The sequence below is a fragment of the Gadus morhua genome, chromosome 9, assembly GCF_902167405.1.
Source record: "Gadus morhua chromosome 9, gadMor3.0, whole genome shotgun sequence".
In the NCBI taxonomy this organism is placed as follows: domain Eukaryota; kingdom Metazoa; phylum Chordata; class Actinopteri; order Gadiformes; family Gadidae; genus Gadus; species Gadus morhua.
Window position 1 is genome coordinate 11825611 of NC_044056.1, and position 25141 is coordinate 11850751.

Sequence of the window (25141 nt, forward strand, 5' to 3'; positions counted from 1 at the left end):
TCGAGCCCCCACTAGGTACAATTTAAAGAGACAGCTGTTTTCGCAACACGAGAATGTACTGTCTCTATAGAGAATATTTATTACGTGATAATATTATTATAAGGTACCTCCATATCTGTAAAGAAGGTTATGCATTATATAATTGAGTAAACAACAACACGCAGATGGTAAGAGTCTTTATTCACCTACATCACTTCACGTCTCAAACAAAAGAAAACATAAAAACATATCACGATTCGGCCAATAGCAACGTCTCCAGCTCTGCCTTCTCTCTTTTATTGGTTAACAACACGTGTCAATCATGTGTCAACAATCTAAGCAGTCTCTTCATTGCTCCACAGCTGTCAATCACTGTTCCATCAGCCAATGGTACGCTGCAGTGCCGGGGACTGGGGGAGGGATGGGAGGGGCATGATGTCATCGTCTAGGCTCGGGATTGGCTCAGCTTAAACTGTGAGATTTGGAGGGGAGGGGCCATGTCAGCAAAACAGGTAGTAGTCGTAATGTTTTACATCAAAGTATAGGCGTAATAATTTTGTACATCAACTCAAGAGGAATCAGTAATGGCTTCATAAGATTTAGTAGAATTATTCCCCATTGCAGAATTTCCACCATGGACTAAGAGACAGTGTCATCCACAGCTGAGAACAACACAACTACAACTAACCCCAACACGATTAATCTCTTACGCAATTAACCCAAGCAAAACTAAACCCAATACAACTCACCCCAAACAAACTAACCCAAACACAACTGGCCCCAAACAAACTAACCCCAACACAACTAGCCCCTTACACAACTAACCAAAACAGGACTAACAAACACAACTTACCCAAACACAACTAACCTTAACATAACTTACCAAACACATCGAGCCCTAACAACAAACCTAAATAACCAAAACACAACTAGCCCTAATACCCAACATAACTAGCCGCACACAACTAACCTCTAACACAACTCACCATAACATAACTAACTCTAAACCAAATAACCCCTTACACAACTAACCCTAAACCACCTCCTAACCCCTTAAACAATTAACTATTGCACAACTAACCCTAAACCAACTAACCGTAACACAACTGATGCAGCGTGCGTTCCAAATCATGCAGAAAACAATTTATATTTCAGATAATTCTTTTTAATTTATATTCTATACCATTTATATATATATATCATAATATATAATTTAAATATAATCTATAATCAACATCCTTATCACAGAGCAAGAACACAGAGGGTTGTGTGTGTGTGTGTGTGTGTATCTGTATGACTGAGCGTGTGTGTGTGTGAGTGTTTGTGTGTGTTTATGTTTATGTGCCTGTGTTTGCTTGTTTGTTTGTGTGCTTGTGTGTGCGTGTGCGTGTGTGACTTGCGGTGCGCCCGTCCGCTGTGTGTGTGTGCGTCCCTGCGTGTGCGTCTCTGCGTGTGTGTTTCTAGCGGTGCCCCCGGCCGCTGCGGTCTGCCCCCAGCAGGACGTCCACGCTACCTTCGCTGTCGGAGCTGCTCTCCGAGTCGCTGCTCCCGGAGTAGACCCCCAGCCCGGGCAGGACCCCCAGCCCGGGCAGCACCCCCACACACACCGCCGCCGACGGGAGCAGCAGCCGCTGTGGCCCCGGAGCCCGCACTGCTCCTCCTCCCACTGCAAGAGACACACACTCATTACCTCCTCCTGCTGCTCTTTCCTCTCCTCCTCCTCCCCCCCCCCCCCCGAAACCACAGGGTGTTGGTGAGGCTAGCAGGCATCCCACTGAGGTTAACAGGTTTTAACATCCCATAATATTCACTGACCAGTGTCCTGTCCTGAGGCTCCGGTCTCCACGGCAATCTTGGGTTTCTTGCCGCTGTCTGACGACTGGGACGAGCTGGAAGTATCACACGAGAACTTAACTCAGTTCTGCACACGCTCAGTACCTTAATGATGTCGCTCCATTCTGATTGCCTATTTACCTGCGTCTTTTGACAGCACCGGCCAATAGATGTGCCTGAGATAGGTGGCTTGTCTTTTGCTCCGCCCCTAACGGTTTAGGTCCAGCCTTCTTCTCTGGTTCAACAGTCACTCGCTTGACAAGCGCACTGTTCAACCATTAAGGATCACAGACTACCTGTAGCCCTTAACTCAACCATTAAGGAACAGACTACCTGCAGCCCTTAACTCAACCATTAAGGAACAGACTACCAGTACCCCTTAACTCAACCATTAAGGAACACAGACTAACTGTAGATTTTAGCTCAACCATGAAGGAACACAGACTATCCTTAAGGTAAGTCTATAATATAGGGTTGTTTTAGTGAGCTGTGTATGTAATATAGGGTTAGCTGTATGTAATATAGGGTTAGCTGTGTATGTAACATAGTGTTAGCCATGTATAATATAGAGTTTAGCTGTATGTAATATAGGGTTAGCTGTGTATGTAACATAGGGTTAGCCGTGTATAATATAGAGTTTAGCTGTACGTAATATAGGGTTAGCCATGTATAATATAGGGTTAGCTGTGTATAATATATGGTTAGCTAAATGTAATATAGGGTTAGCTGTGTATCTAATATAGGGTTATCTGTGTATGTAATATAGGGTTAGCTGTGTATGTAATAGTGTTAGCTGTGTCCATAGGGTTAGCTGTATGTAATATAGGGTTTGCTGTATATAACATAGGGTTAGCTGTGTCTACAATAAAGGGTTAGCTGTGTCTATAGGGCTCAAAGTGTGTAATATAGGGTTAGCTGTATATAACATAGGGTTATCTTTGTCTATAACATAGGGTTATCTTGTTGATAAAGGATATTCTGTACTCCAGCATCTCCTTCTTCTCCTCGTCTCTCCGCTGTTTCTCCACCAGACTCTGTTGCCGGGAGCACTCGTCCAGGAAGTGACTCTCATCCTCGTCCAATCCCTTCACCATGTTCTCTGTAACCATGGAAACACCACAGTTGAGCCTTTTATCTAACATGTGGTGCTCTATCTTATCTACACGTAATGCTAATGTTATGCTTCATGGTGGGTAATGGGGGGGTTAGTGGCTATGAGGGTTAAATGGTTATGGGGGGGCCGTCTTCTTGTTGGTTAGGGGTAATGGAGGGGATAGTGGTTATGGGGGGGTTTGTGTTCTGGGGAGTTAATAGTTATGGGGGGGGTTAGTGGTTATTCATTATGGGGGGGGGAGTGGTAGTTATTGAGGATAAGTGGCTGGGTTCAGAGGTCAGGGGGGTCGTACTGAATTTGAACTGCTCCTCAAACTCCTCCTGCTTCTTGTCCTTCTGCTCCTGGAGACGCTCGAACAGACAGCGGTGGTCATAGTCCTCCTCTGGGGCCTCTATACACACACACACAATATATCATTGATGATATGCAATATGAACTGTAACACACACAATTAGGCACAGCTTTGTGTGTGCATGCGTGTGCGTGTGTGTGCGTGTGTCTGTGTGCATGCGTGTGTCTTTGTGCGTGCTTGTGTGTGTGTGTACATGCGTGTGTGTACCTTCGGGGTCGTCCGGCTTGCGGACCTGCTCCCACTCCTCCTGTCTCTTCTTCCTCGCCTCGTCAAGCTCCGCCTCCGACACAAACTTCCTGGTGAGGTCTGCACCTCCCGCCACCGCCGCTTCCATCCCCTCTAAACAAACACACACACACACACACACACACACACAATCACACACACACTTAGATCCTAGGGGTACATAAAAATGACAGAACTGCGTTCCTTTCTGTGCTGCGTTTACCTGCAGTGGAAGAACTGAAGACGTCACTGAGAAGGCTGGAACACAAAGCACATGAAATAAACACACATACAAACACAACATACCTAACCCTACCCCTATAGGTCAGCTAGTAACACCCACAACATACCTAACCCTGACCCTATAGGTCAGCTAGTAACACACACAACATACCTGACCCTACCCCTATAGGTCAGCACAGTAACACACATGATTAACTAACCCTACATGACAGACCTTACCCTATAGGTCAGGCAGTAACGTGACAGACCTAACCCTACAGGTCAGCTAGTATCAAACATGATTAACTAACCCTATAGGTAAGCTAGTAACACACAGGATAGACCTAACCCTATAGATCAGCTAGTACCACACATGATGAACTAACCATAACCATTAAAATACAATTTATAATCCTACCAAGCCTGACTCTGGGTCCAAAAGACTCCAGACTGACAGATATCTTTAGACTTCTGAAAAGACCACTGTATTTAAAAAAGGTTTGAAAGAATCGTACCATTTAATGTGAAGATGAATAATTAATAACTCATGAGTTAAGGGTTAACTACAAATACACCATACATTTAAACAACCGACTCACGTGTTAATATACAATATAAGAAACGAAGAATGGTTACAGGATAGATTGATTGATGAGACTATATCTATATATTATTATACTATTATTATTAGGTGTATTAAAAAACACGGTTAATGGTTACAGGATATATTTATATAAAACGACATCTATATATATATTATTATTCTATTATTAGGTGCATTAAACCCTCAGGCCGGTGAACAGGAGACATCAACAAGCTCAGCTCTGTGTGGTCTTTACTGCTTCTGTCCCACTGCTGCTTCGCGCGCACATGAGACATACTTTAACATCCACCTCATTTAAACATCCATCGTTAAACATCTTTTATACACAATTTAGAAACACAACGTACCACAGTTAGCTCGTCGGTGCCACTGTAAATACCGTCCCCTGGTGTCACTGTAAATACCATCCCCCGGTGCCACAGTAAATACCGTCCCCCGGTGTCATCGGAGATACGGTCCCCCGCGGTAGTCAGCTCCCGCTTCGTTGGTTCCGAAGATAAACTCCAGTGACTGAGGGAAAGGAGAGAAAGGTCGTTGTGTCTCAGGCTCTGGGGGGTCGATTCTTTTCGTTGTTTCTCAGGCTCTGTTGGTCCCAGGGCAGCTACTGAATATTCATGAGGTGTCGGCTGTAAGAGCCTTCTCATTGGAGGAATGGAGAAGGTTGGTCCTAGATCACGTGTGGGCGAAGGCATGGAAGTTATATTATAATATATCATTCATGGTAATTTAATTCTAAAAGTCCAGGCAAAACAGTGCTAATAAAATATATACATCGCAGTTTGATATATGATGTGAATTCCTTCACTTTTTCACCAATGAACTTGAGGTCACTGGGCTTGGAACACACGCACTCAAACGCACACACACACACACACACACACACACACACACACACACACACACACACACACACACACACACACACACACACACACACACACACACACACACACACACACACACACACACACACACACCTTTCAGACCTCTTAACGGGTCTGTGCATGTACAGAAACATCAGCTCAGGTTCCTTAGTTTCCTCTCAACGGCCTTCAAACGCCATGCACAGCAGGAATGGTGGAAACAATAGGGTTGGTAGAGTCAAGATAGAATGGCATAGTGTTCAGAATGTAACGTTGCCTAGAATATAACAGTGTATAGGAAGAATGCAAACCCCAGCCCCCTGGAGGGCAAAAGGAAATACTGAGAAGGACTGCACAGTGGGGGACCCCTACTTCACAGTGGGGATCCCTCCTTCAGGGTTGGGGTCCCTCCTTCACAGTGGGGATCCCCCCTTCAGGTTGGGGGTCCCTCTTCCCAGGGTGGTTACGAGAGCACTGGGGGCCTCATTGCACGCAAAGTAATAGAAGCAAACATTTAAGATCATTTAGTTGAGGAAATAAAAAGATTTCTAAGGTGTTGGGCGGTGAGCTGGCTGGTAACCGCAGGGGAGACCAGGCATCCAGTCCCCACAACAGACCAGGCATCCAGTCACAGTCACCACAACAGACCAGGCATCCAGTCACAGTCACCACAACAGACCAGGCATCCAGTCACAGTCACCATAACAGACCAGGCATCCAGTCACAGTCACCACAACAGACCAGGCATCCAGTCCCCACAACAGACCCGGCGTCCACTCACCACAACAGACCAGGCATCCAGTCACAGTCACCATAACAGACCAGGCATCCAGTCACAACAGACCAGGCATCCATTCACAACAGACCCGGCGTCCACTCACCACAACAGACCAGGCATCCAGTCACAGTCACAATAACAGACCAGGCATCCAGTCACAACAGACCAGGCATCCATTCACAACAGACCAGGCATCCAGTCACAACAGACCAGGCATCCAGTCACAACAGACCAGGCATCCAGTCAGTCCAAACAACAGGATAAAACAGGATGAATGAATTGGACAGCCGTGGTGCATCCAGAACACCAGAACATGTAGGAACATGCTACCCAAGTGTCTTTCAGCAAAAGCTCTACAAACAACCACAGTGTTTTGATTGTGTCCAGTTCCCTCACTTGTTATTTCTAGTCGATGGGGGTAGGTTTGGGATTGGATGCCTACTACCACAAATATTGTTTCAGGCATACAGTGTTGTATGCTATCTCTTGTTGAGTATATCATTAACCTGCAGGCCTGGTCAAGGTTTCTACTCTAACACCAACTCATTGGCAGTTGTGACACCAGCTCTGGACCAGGGCTTCAGCTGGGTGGAGAGGAGCAGGATTTTACGGTCTGACCGACCTGGATCATGTTCGGCTCGTTGGTTCTGTTCGCCGTCGTCTTGTGGTTCTTCTATTTCCTGTTGAGGAACAGAAGAGGGAAGAACTTCCCTCCAGGGCCGTCAGCACTACCCCTCCTCGGGAACCTCCTGGAATTCAGCTCTGAGAACCCCATTCCAGATCTGAGCCGGGTAAGAAGTACCCTTTGTAGACAGCCTCGATCTGTGCCCTGCTCTAAGTCCATGGTTCTACACTATTCTGAGTCCACAGTTCTATACTGCTCTGAGTGGATGGTTCTATACTGCTCTGAGTAGATGGTTCTATACTACTCTGAGTGGATGGTTCTATACTACTCTGAGTAGATGGTTCTATACTGCTCTGAGTAGATGGTTCTATACTGCTCTGAGTGGATGGTTCTATACTGCTCTGAGTAGATGGTTCTATACTACTCTGAGTGGATGGTTCTATACTACTCTGAGTAGATGGTTCTATACTGCTCTGAGTAGATGGTTCTATACTGCTCTGAGTGGATGGTTCTTTACTGCTCTGAGTAGATGGTTCTATACTACTCTGAGTGGATGGTTCTATAGTGCTCTGAGTAGATGGTTCTATACTACTCTGAGTGGATGGTTCTATACTGCTCTGAGTAGATGGTTCTATACTACTCTGAGTGGATGGTTCTATACTGCTCTGAGTAGATGGTTCTATACTACTCTGAATGGATGGTTCTATACTACTCTGAGTGGATGGTTCTATACTGCTCTGAGTAGATGGTTCTATACTACTCTGAGTGGATGGTTCTATACTACTCTGAGTGGATGGTTCTATACTACTCTGAGTGGATGGTTCTATACTGCTCTGAGTGGATGGTTCTATACTACTCGGTAAATTGTTTTGTTTTAAAGTGCAGAGAGACATTCCTCCTTTTTGATGTTACTTATGCCATTATAGTTAGTTATAGTACTGTATATATACGTACATAGCGTATGCAAACATTAGTATCTGATTTACTCCATATTTATTTGGCGATTTGTGTCTTCCGTCCCCAGCTTGCTCGTCGCTATGGCAACGTGTACAGCCTGTTCCTCGGCCCCCAGAAGGTGGTTGTGGTCAACGGCCTCCAGGCGCTGAAGGAAGCCTTCGTCACCAGGGCCGCAGACTTCTCTGGACGACCCCATGGCCTCCTGCTGAACGACGCAACCCAGCGGAAAGGTACCGCAGCAGCCTCCTACGCTGTAACGGCAGGGCGGGCAGCAGGGGGGCAGGACTCATAGTCTCCCGGTACACGGGTGGTCAGTCGGAGATCAGGGAAATAATCCGGCAGGGAGAAAACCAGGGCGTAGTTCAATTCAATTTTATTTGTACAGCCCTTTAATCACCATTACAGTCTCAACTGGCTTAAAAGGTGAAATATTTATGACACCAACCTGACCCAAGGGAAAAAAGGGAAATAAAAAACTCCCTTAATCAGCAAGGAAGAAGTCACGAGGAGGATCGCAGATTGGGGGATCCATCCTTCCAGGGATGGTCAGGAGTGTGTGGTAGAAATTAACCTTACATTCTATGTTAAACTATGATTATTATTAGGCCTACATATCATATATATACTTTAATGGTGGAGAAGAGCTGATCACCTCTAACCTAGATGTTGTGTGCCGTGTGACACCAGTGAGTGGGTCCAGGATATTCTCACCTGATGGGCCATGTGATACATCAGTCAGAGAGTCCAGTCTACTCCCATATTGATGTACTCTCTGAAGACAATGCTTACATTCACACATGTGCATCATCTCTGTTTGTATAAGGATAATATATGTTCTAAGGTCACATTGGGACTCAGAAGACATAAGAGAATGCTGACATCCACACAGTATGACCCTGATGGGAAATTCTATATTTGATGAAAGTCCAACTTTGTATTGTGTAAGAATTGGGGATATAAGGAGCTGTCCGGGATTCATTCGGTAGTGTGTATTCGCGAATAACATTCAGCTTTGTTGTCTCTCGTTTGCGGGTGGCAATAAACTCTCCATCTATACTTGACCTGGACTCCCCGATTCCTCTTGCTTTTTAGCTAGTTGAAGTGAATTAGATAAGTTATTATTAATTCTACAACAAGTGCAGCGGGTCGGTCCACGGATAGTCAGCCGGAAATCAGGCAAACAATCTGGCAGGGAGAAGGGAAAGGCATTGTCGGGAGTAAACGGGTAGGAATCAGAAAACCGGGAACCGTAAATATCACTGGGAAAATGCTTGGATGCTTGATACAAAGAACAAAGATGAAAACAATTCAAGTGAAACAATTCAATGAAGGGGGCGAGATGTGTCAGACCCCTGCCCCCCTCCTTCTCCTGGGGGGGGGGGGGGGGGGGTCGGTCTAACGTTGTGCCCACCCGTCGCCCTCAGACTGGGCTCCGGGACTGGCGCTGGCCGGGTACGACGCCCAGTGGCGGGACCACCGTCGTTTCGGCCTCCAGGTGCTCAGGAACTTCGGCCTGGGGAAGAAGTCCATGGAGGAGAGGATCCTCCAGGAGACCCAGCAGGTGGTGAGGCTCCTGGAGGAGAGCGCCGGTACAAACACAAGACATCTACCTTTACATTTAGGGCGTTCAGCCGACGCTTTGGTCCAAAGAGACTTACAATAAGTACATAGTCAGAAGAAAGAGAAACAACAATATATCTCTGTCGGTACAGTAAGGATGTTCATAGAACCAAGTGCCAAGCACTAACAATCACTAGGTTAACCCAGTCCCCGTATACAACAAGGCTAGGTAAGTGTGTACATTAAGTGCCAGGGGTCTCATTTATAACCGTTGCGTACGCACAAAACGGGGCTGAAAGTTGCGTACGTGACTTTTCACGCCAAGGTTGTGATCTATAAAAAACCAACTTGATGGGAAAATGTGCGCAGCCCTAAGCAAACTCTGACCCATGCGTACGCATGGTTTGGAGGAAAAGGAGAATTGGCGACACAGACGGTGTGGTGGTGAACTGAAGTCAGACCGAAGAATTGCAGAGTGAGAAGAACGATTATGTTTTATCATCGCCCTTCATCAATTTAATTTCAACCCGTATCATGCGTTAAATCCTAATCAGAATAATTTAAGTCCACTGCGTTATTTCTCAGTTATAACTCCAGAAATATCTCCTTAGAATATAAATAAAAATAAATTCTCTATATTTAATCCCGTCACTCCATAGCCTACTGTCCACTGACGGCGCGACTGCATGGAATAAAGCATCTGTCCAACATGTGTCAATAACATAATATTTTTATGTGACACTGTAAACACATGATCAAATGTCAATTAAATCCCAAGTGTGAAAAACCAAGCCACACTCATCACAATCGTTTTCCGTTACTCTTGATGCTTTTCATGACAAATCAGGCATTAAAAAGGGGTTACGTTCAAGAACATTTTACGTGGGTAATTACAAACTGATTATCCAAGGCGTTCTCGTCAGTCTTATTACCGTAACCCTATAAATACAGAGGTGAGCGCCGTGGTAATGCTGCACCATATGGCACTTCTGGCGGACCATGCAGGATTCGGAGGGAGAGGGTATTTAGGGACCATAACGATTTATTGGTAGGCTACATAAAAATATGTAACTCTATGTCAGACCACTTCTTTTTTAATTCTGGGACTGTGCGCTCCGTGCTACTGACAGAGTTCACTGCTGCAGCAACATGTTGCCACTCACTCTGCTTTTTGTTGTTGGCGATTCCAATCCCGTGACCGCCGAACAAAACTATTCTCAGTACTTCTGCCATTGTTTCCAACAAGACATAATACCGGCATCTGAGTGTGTTTTATATGCAGATCGCATTCATGAGGTCATTTGCATTGACCATTTATGGGTAAAAAGGGGCGTGTAGAGGGCGGAACGTGAAGCTGATTCAGCTGCGCACAATTATAGTCAGTATGTGATTTATAAAGCAAAGATAGCGTACAGGTGTGCGTACGCAGTGTTTTATAAATCCGAATATTCTTTGGCGCACGCAAAACTTGGCTTCTGGGCGTACGCACATTTTTAGTAACGATCCCACGCACAGTTTTATAAATGAGACCCCAGGACATTCAACATACAATAAGTGTGAGGGGCGGTGGGGTAGGGGGGGGGGGGGTTACACAGAGTCTAGGGGAACTCTGATAATATACTCCTACACTGCCACTATAAACCAGCTGTCTAGTATTCATGCTGAGGATCAAGGTCCTGTTTCTTTAATGTCTGCAGGGTCAGAGGTCAATCCTCAGCTGCTGTTCCATAAACTCGCCTCCAACATCGTCAGTCGGGTCGTCTACGGTTCGAACTACGACCACAACGACCCCTTCATGAAGTCCTCCATCAGGGCCGTCAGAGAGAACACCAAGATCCTCAACAGCGCCTGGTCCATGGTGAGAGGACCGACTAACCAGGAGGACTGACTCCTAACCAGGACTGACCACTAACCAGTACTGACCCCTAACAAGTAATGACTGCTAAACAGGACTGACCCCTAACCAGCACTGACCCCTAACCAACCAGTACTAACCGCTAACCAGTACTAACCGCTAACCAGTACTGACCCCCAACCTGGACTGACCCCTTACCAATAATGACCCCTAACCAGGTCCTACCCACTAAACTAAACCTGACACTAACCACACCTCATGAGTCTGCACTAAGCCTGACCCTAACCACACTAAACCCTCATGAGCCTCTAGTACTAAACCTGACCCTAACCACACTAAACCCTCCTGAGCCTGTACTAATCCTGACACTAACCACACTAAACCCTCCTGAGCCTCTAGTACTAGACCTGACCCTAACTACACTAAACCCTGCCGAGCCTGTACTAATCCTGACCCTAACCACACTAAACCCTCCTGAGCCTCTAGTCCATAAACTGTTTGCCCAGTGAGGTGAACCCAGATGTAGAGATCAGACTCAGGGTTTGTCCCAAAGGAAGCTTTACTTGTTCACAAACTGGAACCACCAAACTGGGGCAGTACTATGGAACTGTAATTCATAGAACACTTTTGCAGAATTACCAATTAACATTGATTACAAACATTACACTAACGACACAGAGCAAAGGGAGTCAGTAGGGCATGACGTTGCAACACCTCAACACAACACCCATTGATTCACAGATCTACGACACCATCCCCGCGGTGCGAAACCTGCCTCTGCCCTTCCAGAAGGCCATGAAGAACTTCAAGGTAGGTCAAGATGTCTCAAAACCAGGTATTATTATGTTTTAGATGAACAAGAACATTAATTTGACAAAAACAGGGAAGATTCACTTGCATGTGAGCATAATGGGATGAGGGCCCTAGTAATGTATGATGTTATCACACTGAATAGAGTGTTATAGAATGTTTTCTTCTTCTCATGATCTCAGGAGTTGAATGAGAAGACCGCGGAGGTGATCCAGGAGCACAAGAGCAGCAGGCTGCCAGGGGAACAGAGAGACGTGGTTGACTGCTACCTGGAGGAGATGGACAAGGTCTGGGTTTGTCTTTTCATCGGTTAAAGTGCAGTTCTGTCTGGTTTGGGCTCATTCTCTTCATCTCCTTCCCCAGAGAGAAGACGGTTTGTCGTTCTCAGAAGATCAGCTCTGCTCGTTTGCTCAAGATCTTCACCTGGCTGGAACGGACACCACGTCCAACACCCTGCTGACTGGGGTCCTCTACATGATGGCTCACCCCCACATACAAGGTCCTTAACCTTTACCTAAAACACATACAAGGTCCTTAAAGGTCCTATCCTGGTCAGGTAAAAAATAATAATTAAAGGTCCCATGACATGCCACCAGGTGTGAGTGTGATTAGCCTTAGAAGCCGTTTTGAAAATCAGGCTTTTTTTAATTTAATTTATTTATTATTTATTTATTATTTTCCAAATGGCTTGTAAGGCTAATCACACTCACACCTGGTGGCATGTTATGGGACCTTTAACCTAAATCTTTATCTAAAAGGCCCTTAGACAATATAGAAGTCTTCTATCCACATTTACCTCATCGTTAAACATTATAAACTCATCTATAGGATGAAAAATGAACACTCTTTATACAGAATGAAAAAGCATAAATGATCCATCATCGGTCTCTCTGTTTGCCTGAATGTCTCTCTGTCTGTCTGTCTGTCTGTCTCCTCAGAGCGATGCCAGCAGGAAATAGACTTTGCATTGGAGGGGAAGGACAAGGTTGCTTTTGGAGACAAGCAGAAGATGCCTTACGTGCAGGTTTACAACTTTTATAATCACTAGTGAATATAAAGGTTTGCACCTTTTATATTGGTCTACTACTGTTAGGCCTACCGGTGGTAAATGACAGCAGACTCCAGTTCCACACTTGATGGTTTGTTCCAGGCGGTGATCCATGAGGTCCAGAGAGTGGCCAACATTATACCACTCAGTATCTTTCACTGCACCACTAAAGACACCCAGCTGATGGGATTCTCCTTACCCAAGGTACACCTAACCCCAACAACATCTTACCCAACCTGAACCATCATCCAACCATAACCCTGACACCTAACCCTAACCACAAACCTAACCCTAACCCCAAACCTAACCCTAACCCTCACATCTAACATAATTCTATTTTTCGATCTTTACCAAACAGAAAACAGTTTGAACGTGACCTTTTCATTCTATTAAGTGTTGATGTTGTTTCCAAGGGAACCATCGTGGCCCCCAACATGGCGTCTGTGCTGTGGGAGGCGGGCCAGTGGAAGTTCCCCCACGACTTCAACCCGGAGAACTTCCTCGACGACCAAGGAGAGTTTGTGAAGCCAGAGGCCTTCGTGCCATTCTCCTTGGGTGAGTGGACAAATCAGGGTTCTCCGTGGGTAAGGGGACAAATCAGGGTTCTCCGTGGGTAAGGGGACAAATCAGGTTTTTCGTGGGTGTAAGGGCTGGGTAAGGTTTAGTAGGTTAGGTGTAAGGGATAGTTAAGGCTTTGTAGGTTAGGTGTTAGGGTTAGTTAGAATTAAGACTTAGTACGTTAGGTGTTAGGGCTAGTTAGAGTTAAGTCTTAGTAGGTTAGGTGTTAGGGCTAGTTAGGATTAGGGCTTAGGTATGTGAGTGTAGTAGGTTAGGTGTTAGGGTTAGTTAGGGTTATGGCTTAAGTATGTGGGTTTAGTAGGTTAGGTTTTAGGGTTAGTAAGGGTTTATTTAGGTTGGGTATTCGGGTTAGTCAAGGATTAGTATGTTAGGTGTTAGGGTTAGGGCTTAGTCGGCTTAGGCATGTGGGTTTAGTAGGTTAGGGGTTAGGGTTAGTTAGGGTTTAGTTAGGTTTGGTATTCGGGTTAGTAGGCTAAGGGGTGATGGTTTTTGGTCAGGGTAGGGCTAGTGGCTCTCTAACCTCCCTGTCTCCCGGGGCCAGGACCCCGGGTTTGTCTGGGCGAGGGGCTGGCCCGCATGGAGCTCTTCCTGGTGTTTGTGACTCTGCTGAGGAGGTTCCGGTTCGTCTGGCCAGCGGGGGCTGGAGAACCAGACCTCAGTCCCGTCTTTGGGTTCACCATGAGCCCACAACCCTACAAACTGGAGGTCCGCTGTAGAGAGACGGCAGATCATTAACAACAAGATGGATTTGAGTATGAAGAAGCTACTTTACTGAACCACACACTGAATAAGAGCTGACAAACACCAATATGAATCAATACTCTGTGTAGCCATTTTCAATAAATCCTTTCTCCCTGCTTACTACTGAGTCCTGTGTGTGTGTGTGTGTGTGTGTGTGTGTGTGTGTGTGTGTGTGTGTGTGTGTGTGTGTGTGTGTGTGTGTGTGTGTGTGTGTGTGTGTGTGTGTGTGTGTGTGTGTGTGTGTTGTTGCAGAGTCCAGGGTTACTAAAGGATATGCCACAATAATTATTAATCAAAATAGTCAATAATCCAATCCCATTTGTATTGTTATATCAAGTATTTTGAAGTGCACATGCGTGTATGCTCGTACAAAATAAAGGTCAACAGAATAATCTTTGCCAAAACAAACCACGGCCGGTGTGAGGGTCCAGTCCGGTCCTGGCCCTGATTCCTGGTTTTGGTGGGTCCTCTTCCAAAGACTGCAGTACAAGTGTTGCCATGGTGAGGGACTTGGAATCCAGGTCAGAGGTCAGATCCTCCCTCATCTGAGAGAGGTCTCGAGGTTCAGCCTGCAGAACGAGTCGTTTCTTTTTTTCTTCATTTTGTCATTACACATATGCTAATAAAAAAACAAGCTTGTCGAAAACCCTGCAACGTCTGTAAAAAGTAGGGTTATGGGTTAGGGTTAAGTATGGTTAGGTGCTGGGTTCGGGTTAAGCAGGGTTAGGTTTTGGGCTAGGGTTAAGTATGGTTAGGTGTTGGGTTAGGGTTAAGTATGGTTAGGTGTTGGGTTCGGGTTAAGTTGGGTTAGGTGTTGGGTTCGGGTTAAGTATGGTTAGGTGCTGGGTTAGGGTTAAGTAGGGTTAGGTGTTGGGTTCGGGTTAAGTAGGGTTAGGTGTTTGGGTTAAGTAAGGTGAGGTGTTTGGGTTAAGTAGGGTTAGGTGTTGGGTTGGGGTTAAGAAGGGTTAGTAACAGTCAGCGTCTTAACCCTTCACACAGTTTGAACGCTGTGTAGCCATTCGATTTGTTTGTTCAGTTTGCTCTGAATGTTTTTTCTGGGCATGTTCCTGAGATGAATGCTATTTTATTTTCTTTGAGTTTGGCTTTAAGGGCCTTTGTAATCTAGGTTTATTTCCTGAATCATCTCAACTGGTCCAGTGTGATGAATTGATGCTGTGACAGGCATTCTCAAAACACCGTCCTTCCACACAAAAACCTGAGGACAAGTCTTAACGAAAAGTAGGCATGGCAGCTTTATTCACAAAGCACCTTTCACACACAAAGCCTCAACGCTTTACACGGGCGGAATCACAGGAAAAAAAGAGACAAAATGTGAAATAAAACAATAAAAATGTGCCGATGCTGACACAGCTGTCTCTAAAATAGAATAACAGATTACTATCAATTCCACCGTCGACTTAAAAAAAAAGTCACGTACAGCGTGGGAGGAGATATCATGTTCAATATACAAAGACTTGAGGTAGACCTAGAAAAAAATAAGTACAAAAGTCTATCATGTAATTCACTCCATTCCACCACTGGCATACTGGTTCTTTACTGGGATTGTGTTGGCTTGGCAGGCGGTGTGGTCTCCCCCACACCAAATAATCAGTCCATTGTTTGCTCTGAGATAAAAGGTTACATAAGAGGGAGGACTCTCCTGAAGAGCCAGGGCTCCTCAGTCAGTCCCTTCCCGTTCCCCGGCATGCTGTCCTCTCTGCTGCTGATCGGCCTGCTGCTGGGCCTGCTGTGGCTCGGGCTCCGGCCCCGCAGGCCCAAGGGGTTCCCCCCGGGCCCCACGCCGCTGCCCGTCCTGGGGAACCTCCTGAACCTCAGCCTCTCCAACCCCATGAAGGACTTCCAGAGGGTGAGCTGACCCCCACACAGCCTCGTCATGGAAGCCTTTTACCATTTTAGGAGCGTGGTGTTAACATGTTCAGAATGTGGGTTTCATATTTGTTGTTGTTTTTTTGTTCATGGTTATCTGTCTTCTTATTGGTTAACGTTAACTTGGGCCAGGGAACCACTTAATGGAGTCTGGAATGTGTGTTTTCTTAGAGTGGTACCAGTGGACTGAATGGATACTATTTGTGCTGTACAATTAGCTATTGTATATCTAGCATGCCGCTTAGTGGCAACGGAGGCATTAGGGTACAATAGTTACTGAGACTGACGATGATGAGTGCTTTGCTATACAACCTGCAGGTTGAACTTTAGCTGAGAGAGTGGAACTGTTTTTATGGCTCTGTATCCTTGGACCTTGACCAGGGAAAGATACCTCCCGGCTTGACACTGAACCAAATAAACATGGACTCTGGGATCATGGACCTTCACCCACTGGATAATGCTCCCTCAGGCCCCCTGACCTGGTCAACGCTGTAGCACCTCGATATATAGGGGGTAGGGTCAGGGTGGGTTCAGTACTGCATGAGGTTAGGTCCTAGGATGGAACTTACCCCTGACCTGGTCTGGGCCCCCCAGCTGGCGGAGCGCTACGGGCCTGTCTACAGCCTGTTCATCGGCCCAAACCCGGCCATCATCCTCAACGGGGTGAAGGCCATCAAGGAGGCCCTGGTGGAGAGATCCTCTGAGTTCTCTGGACGGCCCCAAGACCTGCTGGTCAACACCATGACCCAGGGCAAAGGTAGGCCCGACTGCTACTGTGTGTGAATGTGTACTATGAATGTATCTACTGTGTGTGTGTGTGTTTCTGCCAAGAATTCAATCTATCAGAGGCGAGTGTCGACCTTGACTCTCCAGAGTCCGCTTCACCAGTTGTTATTAGCGGTGGAATTAGTCGTGCAGTGCTGCGTGCGCGCGCGCGTGTGTGTATGTGTGTGTGTGTGTGTGTGTGTGTGTGTGTGTGTGGGTGGAGCTGCGTCCGGTGATCTCCCCGTAAAGCGCTTGGTGATATTTTGTCTGGTCTACGCAATAAAAGTTGGAGGAAGCGGTTGAAAGCCGTGTGTCAGTGTGTGCACCCAGGGCCGTAGCAGCAAATTCTGGGCCTTGTATACAAGAGGTACTGATGGGCCCCCCCGAATTCCACCAACAAGCCCCCTTTGCAGAATTGTTGATGGGGGGGGGGGGGGAGAAAACCAGTTGTGTTTATTAGTATAGTATATGTATACCTACCATTTGTGTGTCCTGTGTGCAGGCGTGATCCTGGCCGACTACGGGCTGCGCTGGAAGGAGCACCGGCGCTTCGCCTTGATGACCCTGAGGAACTTCGGCCTGGGGAAGCAGTCGATGGAGGAGAGGATCCGGGCGGAGCTCCACTACCTCATGGAGCCGCTGGATGAGTGCATCGGTGAGTCCTCCATCACAGGGCCCCGACCTCTGACCTCAGGTGCCTACTTTGTGGCCACATCTGACAGGCCAACACACTCCCTTCATTCACACAGGCCATCAAAACCCACCGTTTAAGATCACTTTAACCAAATAATAATAATAATAAATTATAGGATTTATATAGCACTTTTTTGGAGGTCACTCAAAGACACTTTACATCATAGAGTATACATATAGAAAAGAAAAACAAAGAAAACAAAATACAGAAAAAATCAAAATAAGGTTTGGAATATAGTCAGATGTAACCTCCTCCCCTTCTCTCCCCTTCCTCCTTTGTTATCTTTTGACTAATATACGTTCATAGTGGGAACTATGAATAAGCATGCGTTTGTTCTCCAGGTGGAACCATGAACCCCCAGCTGTTGTTCCATAACGGCGCCTCAAACATCATCTGTCAGGTTCTGTTCGGAAAGCGCTTTGACTACAACGACCCATTCATCAAGGAGATCATCCACCTGTACACGGAAAACGCCAAGATCGCCAACGGGCCCTGGGCCATGGTAACACAGACACACAACAACACACACATTAGAATGTATATATATATATAACACACATGACTATACAACACACACACAATAATGATATAACAAACAATAACTATACAACACACACAAAATAACTATATAACACATGACTATAGTTATTGTGTGTGTGTTATAAAGCTATTGTGTGTTATATCGTTATTGTTTGTGGTGTAGTTACTGTGTGTGTTGCAAAGTCATATGTGTGCTGTATCGTTATTTTGTGTTTCATATAGTCATGTGTTACCGTGTGTGTGATGTATCTTTATTGTGTGTGTTCTATAGTCATGTGCAGCTGTGTGCGTGTTATATATTGATGTGTGTGTTGCGTTGTTATTGTGTGTGTTGTATTGTCATGTGTTGCTGTGTGTGTGTTCCTACAGCTGTATGACACCATCCCTATGATCCGTAATCTCCCGCTGCCCTTCACACAGTGTTTCAGGAACGTTGCCGTAAGTAACCTCCTTTCCGTCATATGCACCTTGATACACACATTCACCATACATACATTGAGACACACATTCACCATACACACATTGAGACACACATTCACCATACACACATTGATACACACATTCACCATACACACATTGATACACACATTCACCATACACACCTTGATTCACACATTCACCATACACACATTGATACACACATTCACCATACACACATTGATACACACATTCACCATACACACCTTGATACACACACTCACCATACACACATTGATACACACATTCACCATACACACATTGATACACACATTCACCATACACACATTGATACACACATTCACCATACACACATTGATACACACATTCACCATACACACATTGATACACACATTCACCATACACACATTGATACACACATTCACCATACACACATTGATACACACATTGATACACACATTCACTATACACACATTGAGACACACATTGATACACACATTCACCATACACACATTGAGACACACATTGATACACACATTCACTATACACACATTGATGTACACATTAATATACACATTAATATTCACCATACACAAATTTATATTCACCGACCATGCACACATTTGTACACACATTCACATTAATATTCACCATACACACATTCATACACACATTCATTTACACATTGATATGCACATTTTAATAAGCATTCATATACACATCCATATACAAATCATTGATATTCAATCGATTCATATTGAAAAGCCTTGTTTTTAGAGCTTATTTTAACACACCTTATTTCCTTCATATTTTTAGCGTTGTCAGGAACTTGGGAATTCTCTGTTGAAGGAACATTTAGACACCCATCGCCCGGGACAACCACGAGACTTCCTGGACTGTTATCTGGATGAGCTGGACAAGGTATCTAAACCTAACCCTCAGAGAACTGTCATAGAATAGCATGTTACCATAGCAGGCTAACATAGCATGCTCCATGGAATGTTAGCATAGCACATTATGATTGCATCAGCGAAGCAGTTTAAAATGGCCCGCTAACATGATGTGGGTGTGGTTGGAACAGGGTTAGATGTGGGTGTGGTTAGATGTGGGTGTGGTGGACTGGTGTAGAATAGCGAGATTCAACATGAGTCTTTACCTTTTCCAAGCGGGGCGATGATGGCTCCACCTTCGCGTTGGATCAACTGATGATGTTCTCCCTGGATCTCCACTTCGCTGGGACCGACACCACCTCCAACACGCTGCTCACCGGCCTCCTCTACCTGATGACCCATCCCGACATACAGGGTACCTGCCCCCTCCAGAACCCCCTCCGGCCCATGCCGCATGGGCCGGCATGTGGCTCAGGAGGGGGAGCAGGTTGGCTGGTAACCGCAGGGTTGCTGGTTCGACCCCGTCGCCAGGGCCCCCTGAGCGAGACACCTCACCCTAACTGCTCCCTACAAGCTGGCTGTCACCTTGCGTGGTGGACTCCGCCGTCGGTGTTTGAATGTTTGCCTGAATGGGTGAACGTTAGGCGATATTGTAAATTGCTTTGAGTGGCAACTGGTTAGAAAAGCGCAGTAGAAATGCAGTCCATCTACCATTTAACATTCACAGTGTACCAACACTGTGCTCCTACATCACTGACATCAGACTCAGTGATGCTCCTACATCACTAACATCTGTCTCTGTGATGCTCCTACATCACTGACATCAGACTCTGTGATGCTCCTACATCACTAACCTCACTAACATCAGACTCTGTGATGATCCTACATTGCTAACATCACTAACATCAGGCTCTGTGATGCTCCTACATCACTATAATCACTAACATCAGACTCTGTGATGTTCCTACATCACTGACATGACTAACATCAGACTCTGTGATGCTCCTACATCACTAACATTAGACTCTGTGATTTCCGACCTCATGGCTCCTGTCTGCTCTCCCCTCAGAGGCTTGTCAGAAGGAGATTGACCGAGAGCTGGAGGGAAAGGAGCAGGCCAGCTTTGACGACAGGAACCACATGCCCTACATGCAGGTGCAGTACTAGAGCACTAGTAGGGTGTTAGTAGCTCTACCTCAACAGTACTAGAGCACTAGTAGGGTGTTAGTAGCCCTACCTCAACGATCACAGAACTCACAGCTGAGGACACATCAGCACATCTGTTTCTTTGGAAACACAAAATAACAACAAAACACAGTCACTCACTTTTCTATTTCAATTCAACATGACACATTGTCTGATTTCATAGTACAAAATGATCTGAGTACATATCCTCTAATTGAATACATCAACATAACTTGAGGACATTTTGTCTAACTGGAGTGTTTGTGTTTCCAGGCGGTGATCCATGAGATCCAGAGAGTCGCCAACACCGTACCTCTCAGTGTCTTTCACTCCACCACAAAAGACACCCAACTGTTGGGTTTCTCCATTCCAAAGGTACTCCTAACCCTAAGGTACCCTTAACCCAACACCTAACCCGAGCTGAGGTATCACCTAACCCAACATCTAACTCGCACTGAAGTAGCTACCACCTGACCTAACATCTAACCCTCACTGAGGTACTACCTAACCCAACACCTAACCTTCACTGAAGTATCCCTACGTGATCCCTAACCTGACTCTGTGTTCCCCAGGGAACCATGGTGATCCCTAACCTGACGTCGGTTCTGAACGAGGAGGGCCAGTGGAAGTTCCCTGCAGAGTTCAACCCTGAGAACTTCCTCAATGAGAAGGGGGACTTTGAGAAGCCAGAGGCATTCATGCCCTTCTCCACAGGTAGGTCATCACTACTGACCTAGTGGTCTGAACATGACCTACACACAGCCTACTGATCTACAGACCTACTGCGGTTCCTCTATAAAGTGTTGACGATGATTAGTGTTGGTGTTACAAGGCTTCTCATGCAGTATTGACTATGATTAGTGTAACCACAAGGTGATTAGTGATGACTGTGAGTCCCTGAAGCGTCTCTAAGCCCTGCTGACCTGCAGGTCCCAGGATGTGTCTGGGGGAGGGCCTGGCCCGCATGGAGCTCTTCCTGATCCTGGTCACTCTGCTCCGGAGGTACAAGTTCACCTGGCCGGTGGACGCCGGAGAACCCGACTACATCCCCGTGTTCGGGGTGACCCTGACCCCCAAACCCTACCGCATGCACATCCAGCTGAGGAACCAGTGAACACAGCTCTAACACAGCTGAGGAACAAGTGAACAAAGAGCTCTAACACTACATCCAGCTGAGGAACCATGAGAACACAGAGCTGTAACAAACCCAGTAGAAAAGAGATCAAATCCTTCGCTCAAAATCCAAGTGTGAACTTAAAGAACAAGCATCTTAACTTCTCACAGCGTCACTAAAACATCCGTAACCAAAATCATCTGTCAGAATGAACTCCTTGAATGTAATCAATAGCAATGGACCGAACCAGGAGGGGCTCATTTCTAAACATTGTGACTTTAACAACATCTTATTTTTTGTATTATCATGTTACAGATCTATAACTGCTTTAAATAACAAATAATATGTACATCTATAACCTCAATATATATTTAAACCATTCTAAACCTTAAATAATCTATTGAATCTTCTAGCTATTCTTTTAGGCAACCAGTTTACTATCTCTAGTTGTTATAGTCCCCTGTGCAGTGAAGAGCAACGTTTATATTCCACCACCAGATGGCGCCTTCAGTAGAACATTTAGAGGTCATCAGCCGTGACCACCAGACGAGGAGGCAGCTGTCGTCTCTTGCTGATGTTGCTGTATCATGATTACATGCCGTCAGTTTCTTGAATTACATATTGTCTTTTGTATGATTTACATACTCTATATATATCGATGTAAGTGTATTCTTTATATTATACAGACTATCAACCGGGTAGTTTGTGTGCACAAGAACCCAAAGGTTAAATAAAGATGATTGTCATACTGTTCAAATAAAAAAACAGAAAGTATTTATTATTATATTTGTGTTCTTACATGATTAATACAAGTCATATTTCTAACCTACTTATCCTAAGCCTAATCCTACAAACCCGGAGCAACCCTACCTACTAGACCTACTAGCCCTAATAACCCTACTAGACCTACTAACCCTACTAGACCTACTAACCCTACTAGACCTACTAACCCTACTAGACCTACCAACCCTACTAGACCTACTAACCCTACCAACCCTACTAGACCTACTAACCCTACTAGACCTACTAGCCCTAATAACCCTACTAGACCTACTAACCCTACTAGACCTACTAACCCTACTAGACCTACCAACCCTACTAGACCTACTATCCCTACCAACCCTACTAACCCTAGACCTACCAACCCTACTAGACCTACTAGCCCTAATAACCCTACTAACCCTACCAACCCTACTAGACCTACTAACCCTACTAGACCTACTAACCCTAGACCTACCAACCCTACTAGACCTACTAACCCTACTAACCCTACTAGACCTACCAACCCTACTAGACCTACTAACCCTACTAGACCTACCAACCCTACTAGACCTACTAACCCTATGGACCTACTAACCCTACTAACCCTAAGAGACCTGGTCCCCCTGAGGATTCTAACCAGACTAGACCTACTAACCCTGAGTGTGTAACCTGATTGGTTACCCACAACGTCCATGACCTCCGACCCCGCCCCCCCCTCACGGAGTCAAGCTGTTGCTAGGGAGCGCTCGGCAGCCGGAGCAGGAAGGTCCAGAGGGAGCCGCTCCGGGGGAAGCCCTTCCCCTGGCGGCGGGGCCTCCAGGTGCCGTCCTGGAGCCCGTACTCCTGGGTGGCGCTGCGGCTGAGGGTCAGCACGCCGTCGCCCCGCACCACGGCGGTGAACAGGGCGCCCTTGCTGTTGGGGTAGTGGCCCGGCAGCGCGCTCCACTGGCCCGTGCTCAGGCTGTAGCAGTCCAGCAGGCAGCGCAGGAAGTCGTCCGAGGGGCCGTTACGCACCACGTACAGCCGGTCGCCGTGGCCCACCAGGGCGTGGCCGTAGCTCTGCTGGCGGATCAGCGTGGCCACCAGGGTCCACGCCCCGCCCCCGCACGCCCCCCCACCGCCGCCCGCCGAGTGCTCCCAGATCTCCGTGGTCTCCATGGGCCTCCAGAGGCACACGAACACCCGGCCCAGGGTCTTGGCGCAGGCCGCGCCGGCCGCCGGTCTCGGCAGGTGAGCGGAGAACGTCCAGGTCCCGGCTCCCACGTGGAACGTCTCCACGGACGACATGGCGGTGTTCCCGCTCTCCCCTCCGATGGCCAGCAGCCGCCCGTCCAGCCCCACCAGGGGGAAGTTGTACCTGGGCTGGACGGGGCTGTCGATTGGGCTCCACGCGTCCTCCTCCACGCTGTAGCAGAAGCTCTGGTCCATGGGCTGCTTCCGGATGCCCTGCACCCCCCCCACCACGTACAGCCGGTTGTCCAGCACGGCCACGCCCGCCATGGAGGTGCTGGCCTGCAGCGGCAGGGCGGTCAGCTCCTTCCACACGTCCTGCTCCTCGTCCAGGTAGCACAGCGTCCTGGAGGCGGCGTGGCCGCTGGCCCCGGCGCTGCAGGGGGCGTGGGCCCCCACCGCCACCAGCACGCTGGGGGGCAGGGCCTCCACCCGGGAGACCAGCTCCGGGGGGAGGGTCTCTCGGAGCTCCGCCTCCAGGTCCCGGTACACGTCTCTGATGAAGAGGGCGGCGGCGGCGGCGAGGTCGGCCAGGCCGTAGGCGTCGGCGCCGTGGAACATGAGCAGGCAGTTGCTGGAGTCCAGCAGGTCGCTGAGGTGGCAGCTCAGAGAGGCCGCCTGAAGGAAGGCGGCGCACTCGATGGACTCCTGGATGTGGTCCGGGTCCAGGATGAGGGGTCTGTCGCCCCGGAACACCCGCAGGGCCAGCTGGAAGCTGCGGGCGCACAGGTTGCTGAGGTGGACCTGCGTCTGTCGGCTGTCCCTCATCCCCGAGCGGAACAGGGCCTGGAAGTAGCCGCAGTGGCGGAGCAGGAGGCTCTTCTCCGCGGAGAAGCTGCTGTCTCCCACCACCACCGTCAGCCACTCTCCACCCTCCTCCTCCTCCTCCGGCGGACCACCGCTGCTCCCCACCTGGTCTCCTGCGCCCCACACCGCCATCGCCCCACACAGCCCGTTACGGTGGAGTGGAACCCAGACAATGTGTCAGCGGAGGGTGTCAATGTCCTGGGGGGAGGGGGCATCAGAATAGCAGTAGCTATAAATATCTCCTCACTAGTGACTCACTCAGGAGGGGGGTCGAGACAACAGCGACCAGCCCAGCAGGACTTCATTGGCTGAAGGAAACTCTCAGCAGAAGAGGATCTGTTTGGGTTCGGCCTCAGGTCACCAACAGTCCCCTGCTGTCTGCTTCCCCACTGGATCAAGGGGTTTGAGGGTTGCCAGATAAACCCATATAGGCAATCGCAAATAACCACTTTCTAGGGTTGGAGAGTAAGGTTATGGGTGAGGGGTTGGATGGTTGAGGAATGGGGTTTGAGGATAAGGTATATGGGTGACAGGGTTAGGGTACGGGGTTAGATGGTTTAGGAATGGGGTTAAAAGGTAAGGTTATGGGTGAGGGGTTAGGGTATGGGATTAGATGGTTTGGGAATAGGTTTTGGGGGGTTAGGTTATTGGTGAGGGGTTAGTGGGCAGCTTCCACTTGTATGG

At 47.3% G+C, this 25141-nt stretch overlaps 4 protein-coding genes across 5 annotated transcripts; 2 read left to right on the forward strand and 2 right to left on the reverse strand.

Annotated features, from left to right (window-relative positions):
- Nucleotides 1–161: 161 nt before the first annotated feature.
- Nucleotides 162–4878, reverse strand: psme3ip1 (proteasome activator subunit 3 interacting protein 1). 2 transcript variants are annotated; one of them, XM_030365304.1, is made up of 9 exons: nucleotides 4677–4872; nucleotides 3727–3761; nucleotides 3486–3615; nucleotides 3219–3317; nucleotides 2790–2911; nucleotides 1954–2081; nucleotides 1795–1868; nucleotides 1493–1645; nucleotides 162–451 (listed from the first exon to the last, which is right to left on the reverse strand). In XM_030365304.1, exons 3-9 carry the CDS (start codon nucleotides 3610–3612, stop codon nucleotides 447–449), a joined length of 708 nt encoding a protein of 235 aa, XP_030221164.1. In that variant the 5' UTR covers nucleotides 3613–3615; nucleotides 3727–3761; nucleotides 4677–4872; the 3' UTR covers nucleotides 162–446. The 2 variants fall into 2 exon arrangements, with proteins under 2 accessions (XP_030221164.1, XP_030221165.1); XM_030365305.1 differs by lacking the exon at nucleotides 3727–3761 and having other exon boundaries at nucleotides 3486–3617; nucleotides 4677–4878.
- A 1587-nt stretch (nucleotides 4879–6465) lies between these two features.
- LOC115550345 (cytochrome P450 2D15) lies at nucleotides 6466–14265 on the forward strand. Its single transcript, XM_030365282.1, has 11 exons — nucleotides 6466–6761; nucleotides 7620–7782; nucleotides 8977–9141; nucleotides 10810–10970; nucleotides 11709–11777; nucleotides 11960–12064; nucleotides 12141–12276; nucleotides 12716–12801; nucleotides 12928–13029; nucleotides 13239–13380; nucleotides 13946–14265. Exons 1-11 carry the CDS (start codon nucleotides 6600–6602, stop codon nucleotides 14137–14139), a joined length of 1485 nt encoding a protein of 494 aa, XP_030221142.1. The 5' UTR covers nucleotides 6466–6599; the 3' UTR covers nucleotides 14140–14265.
- Nucleotides 14266–15782: 1517 nt separating this feature from the next.
- LOC115550337 (cytochrome P450 2F2) lies at nucleotides 15783–22434 on the forward strand. Its single transcript, XM_030365273.1, has 11 exons — nucleotides 15783–16012; nucleotides 16627–16789; nucleotides 17300–17452; nucleotides 17833–17993; nucleotides 18401–18469; nucleotides 19286–19390; nucleotides 19636–19774; nucleotides 20429–20514; nucleotides 20818–20919; nucleotides 21117–21258; nucleotides 21474–22434. Exons 1-11 carry the CDS (start codon nucleotides 15851–15853, stop codon nucleotides 21656–21658), a joined length of 1467 nt encoding a protein of 488 aa, XP_030221133.1. The 5' UTR covers nucleotides 15783–15850; the 3' UTR covers nucleotides 21659–22434.
- Nucleotides 22435–22933: 499 nt separating this feature from the next.
- Nucleotides 22934–24599, reverse strand: LOC115550347 (kelch repeat and BTB domain-containing protein 13-like). Its single transcript, XM_030365284.1, has one exon. It carries the CDS (start codon nucleotides 24587–24589, stop codon nucleotides 23156–23158), a length of 1434 nt encoding a protein of 477 aa, XP_030221144.1. The 5' UTR covers nucleotides 24590–24599; the 3' UTR covers nucleotides 22934–23155.
- Nucleotides 24600–25141: the final 542 nt, after the last annotated feature.

Bases quoted from the DNA above. Each gene is read 5' to 3' on its own strand.
- LOC115550337 (XM_030365273.1), top strand. From the start codon at position 15,851: ATGCTGTCCTCTCTGCTGCTGATCGGCCTGCTGCTGGGCCTGCTGTGG. The intron at 17,453-17,832 runs GTGAGTCCTCCA...TTTGTTCTCCAG, and splicing joins GCCGCTGGATGAGTGCATCG to GTGGAACCATGAACCCCCAG. The intron at 18,470-19,285 runs GTAAGTAACCTC...TCATATTTTTAG, and splicing joins AGTGTTTCAGGAACGTTGCC to CGTTGTCAGGAACTTGGGAA.
- LOC115550347 (XM_030365284.1), bottom strand. From the start codon at position 24,589: ATGGCGGTGTGGGGCGCAGGAGACCAGGTGGGGAGCAGCGGTGGTCCG.
- LOC115550345 (XM_030365282.1), top strand. From the start codon at position 6,600: ATGTTCGGCTCGTTGGTTCTGTTCGCCGTCGTCTTGTGGTTCTTCTAT. The intron at 10,971-11,708 runs GTGAGAGGACCG...ATTGATTCACAG, and splicing joins TCAACAGCGCCTGGTCCATG to ATCTACGACACCATCCCCGC. The intron at 12,065-12,140 runs GTCTGGGTTTGT...CTCCTTCCCCAG, and splicing joins ACCTGGAGGAGATGGACAAG to AGAGAAGACGGTTTGTCGTT.
- psme3ip1 (XM_030365305.1), bottom strand. From the start codon at position 3,612: ATGGAAGCGGCGGTGGCGGGAGGTGCAGACCTCACCAGGAAGTTTGTG. The intron at 3,318-3,485 runs GTACACACACGC...GTGTGTGTATAG, and splicing joins CAAGCCGGACGACCCCGAAG to AGGCCCCAGAGGAGGACTAT. The intron at 2,912-3,218 runs GTACGACCCCCC...CCATGGTTACAG, and splicing joins TGAGGAGCAGTTCAAATTCA to AGAACATGGTGAAGGGATTG.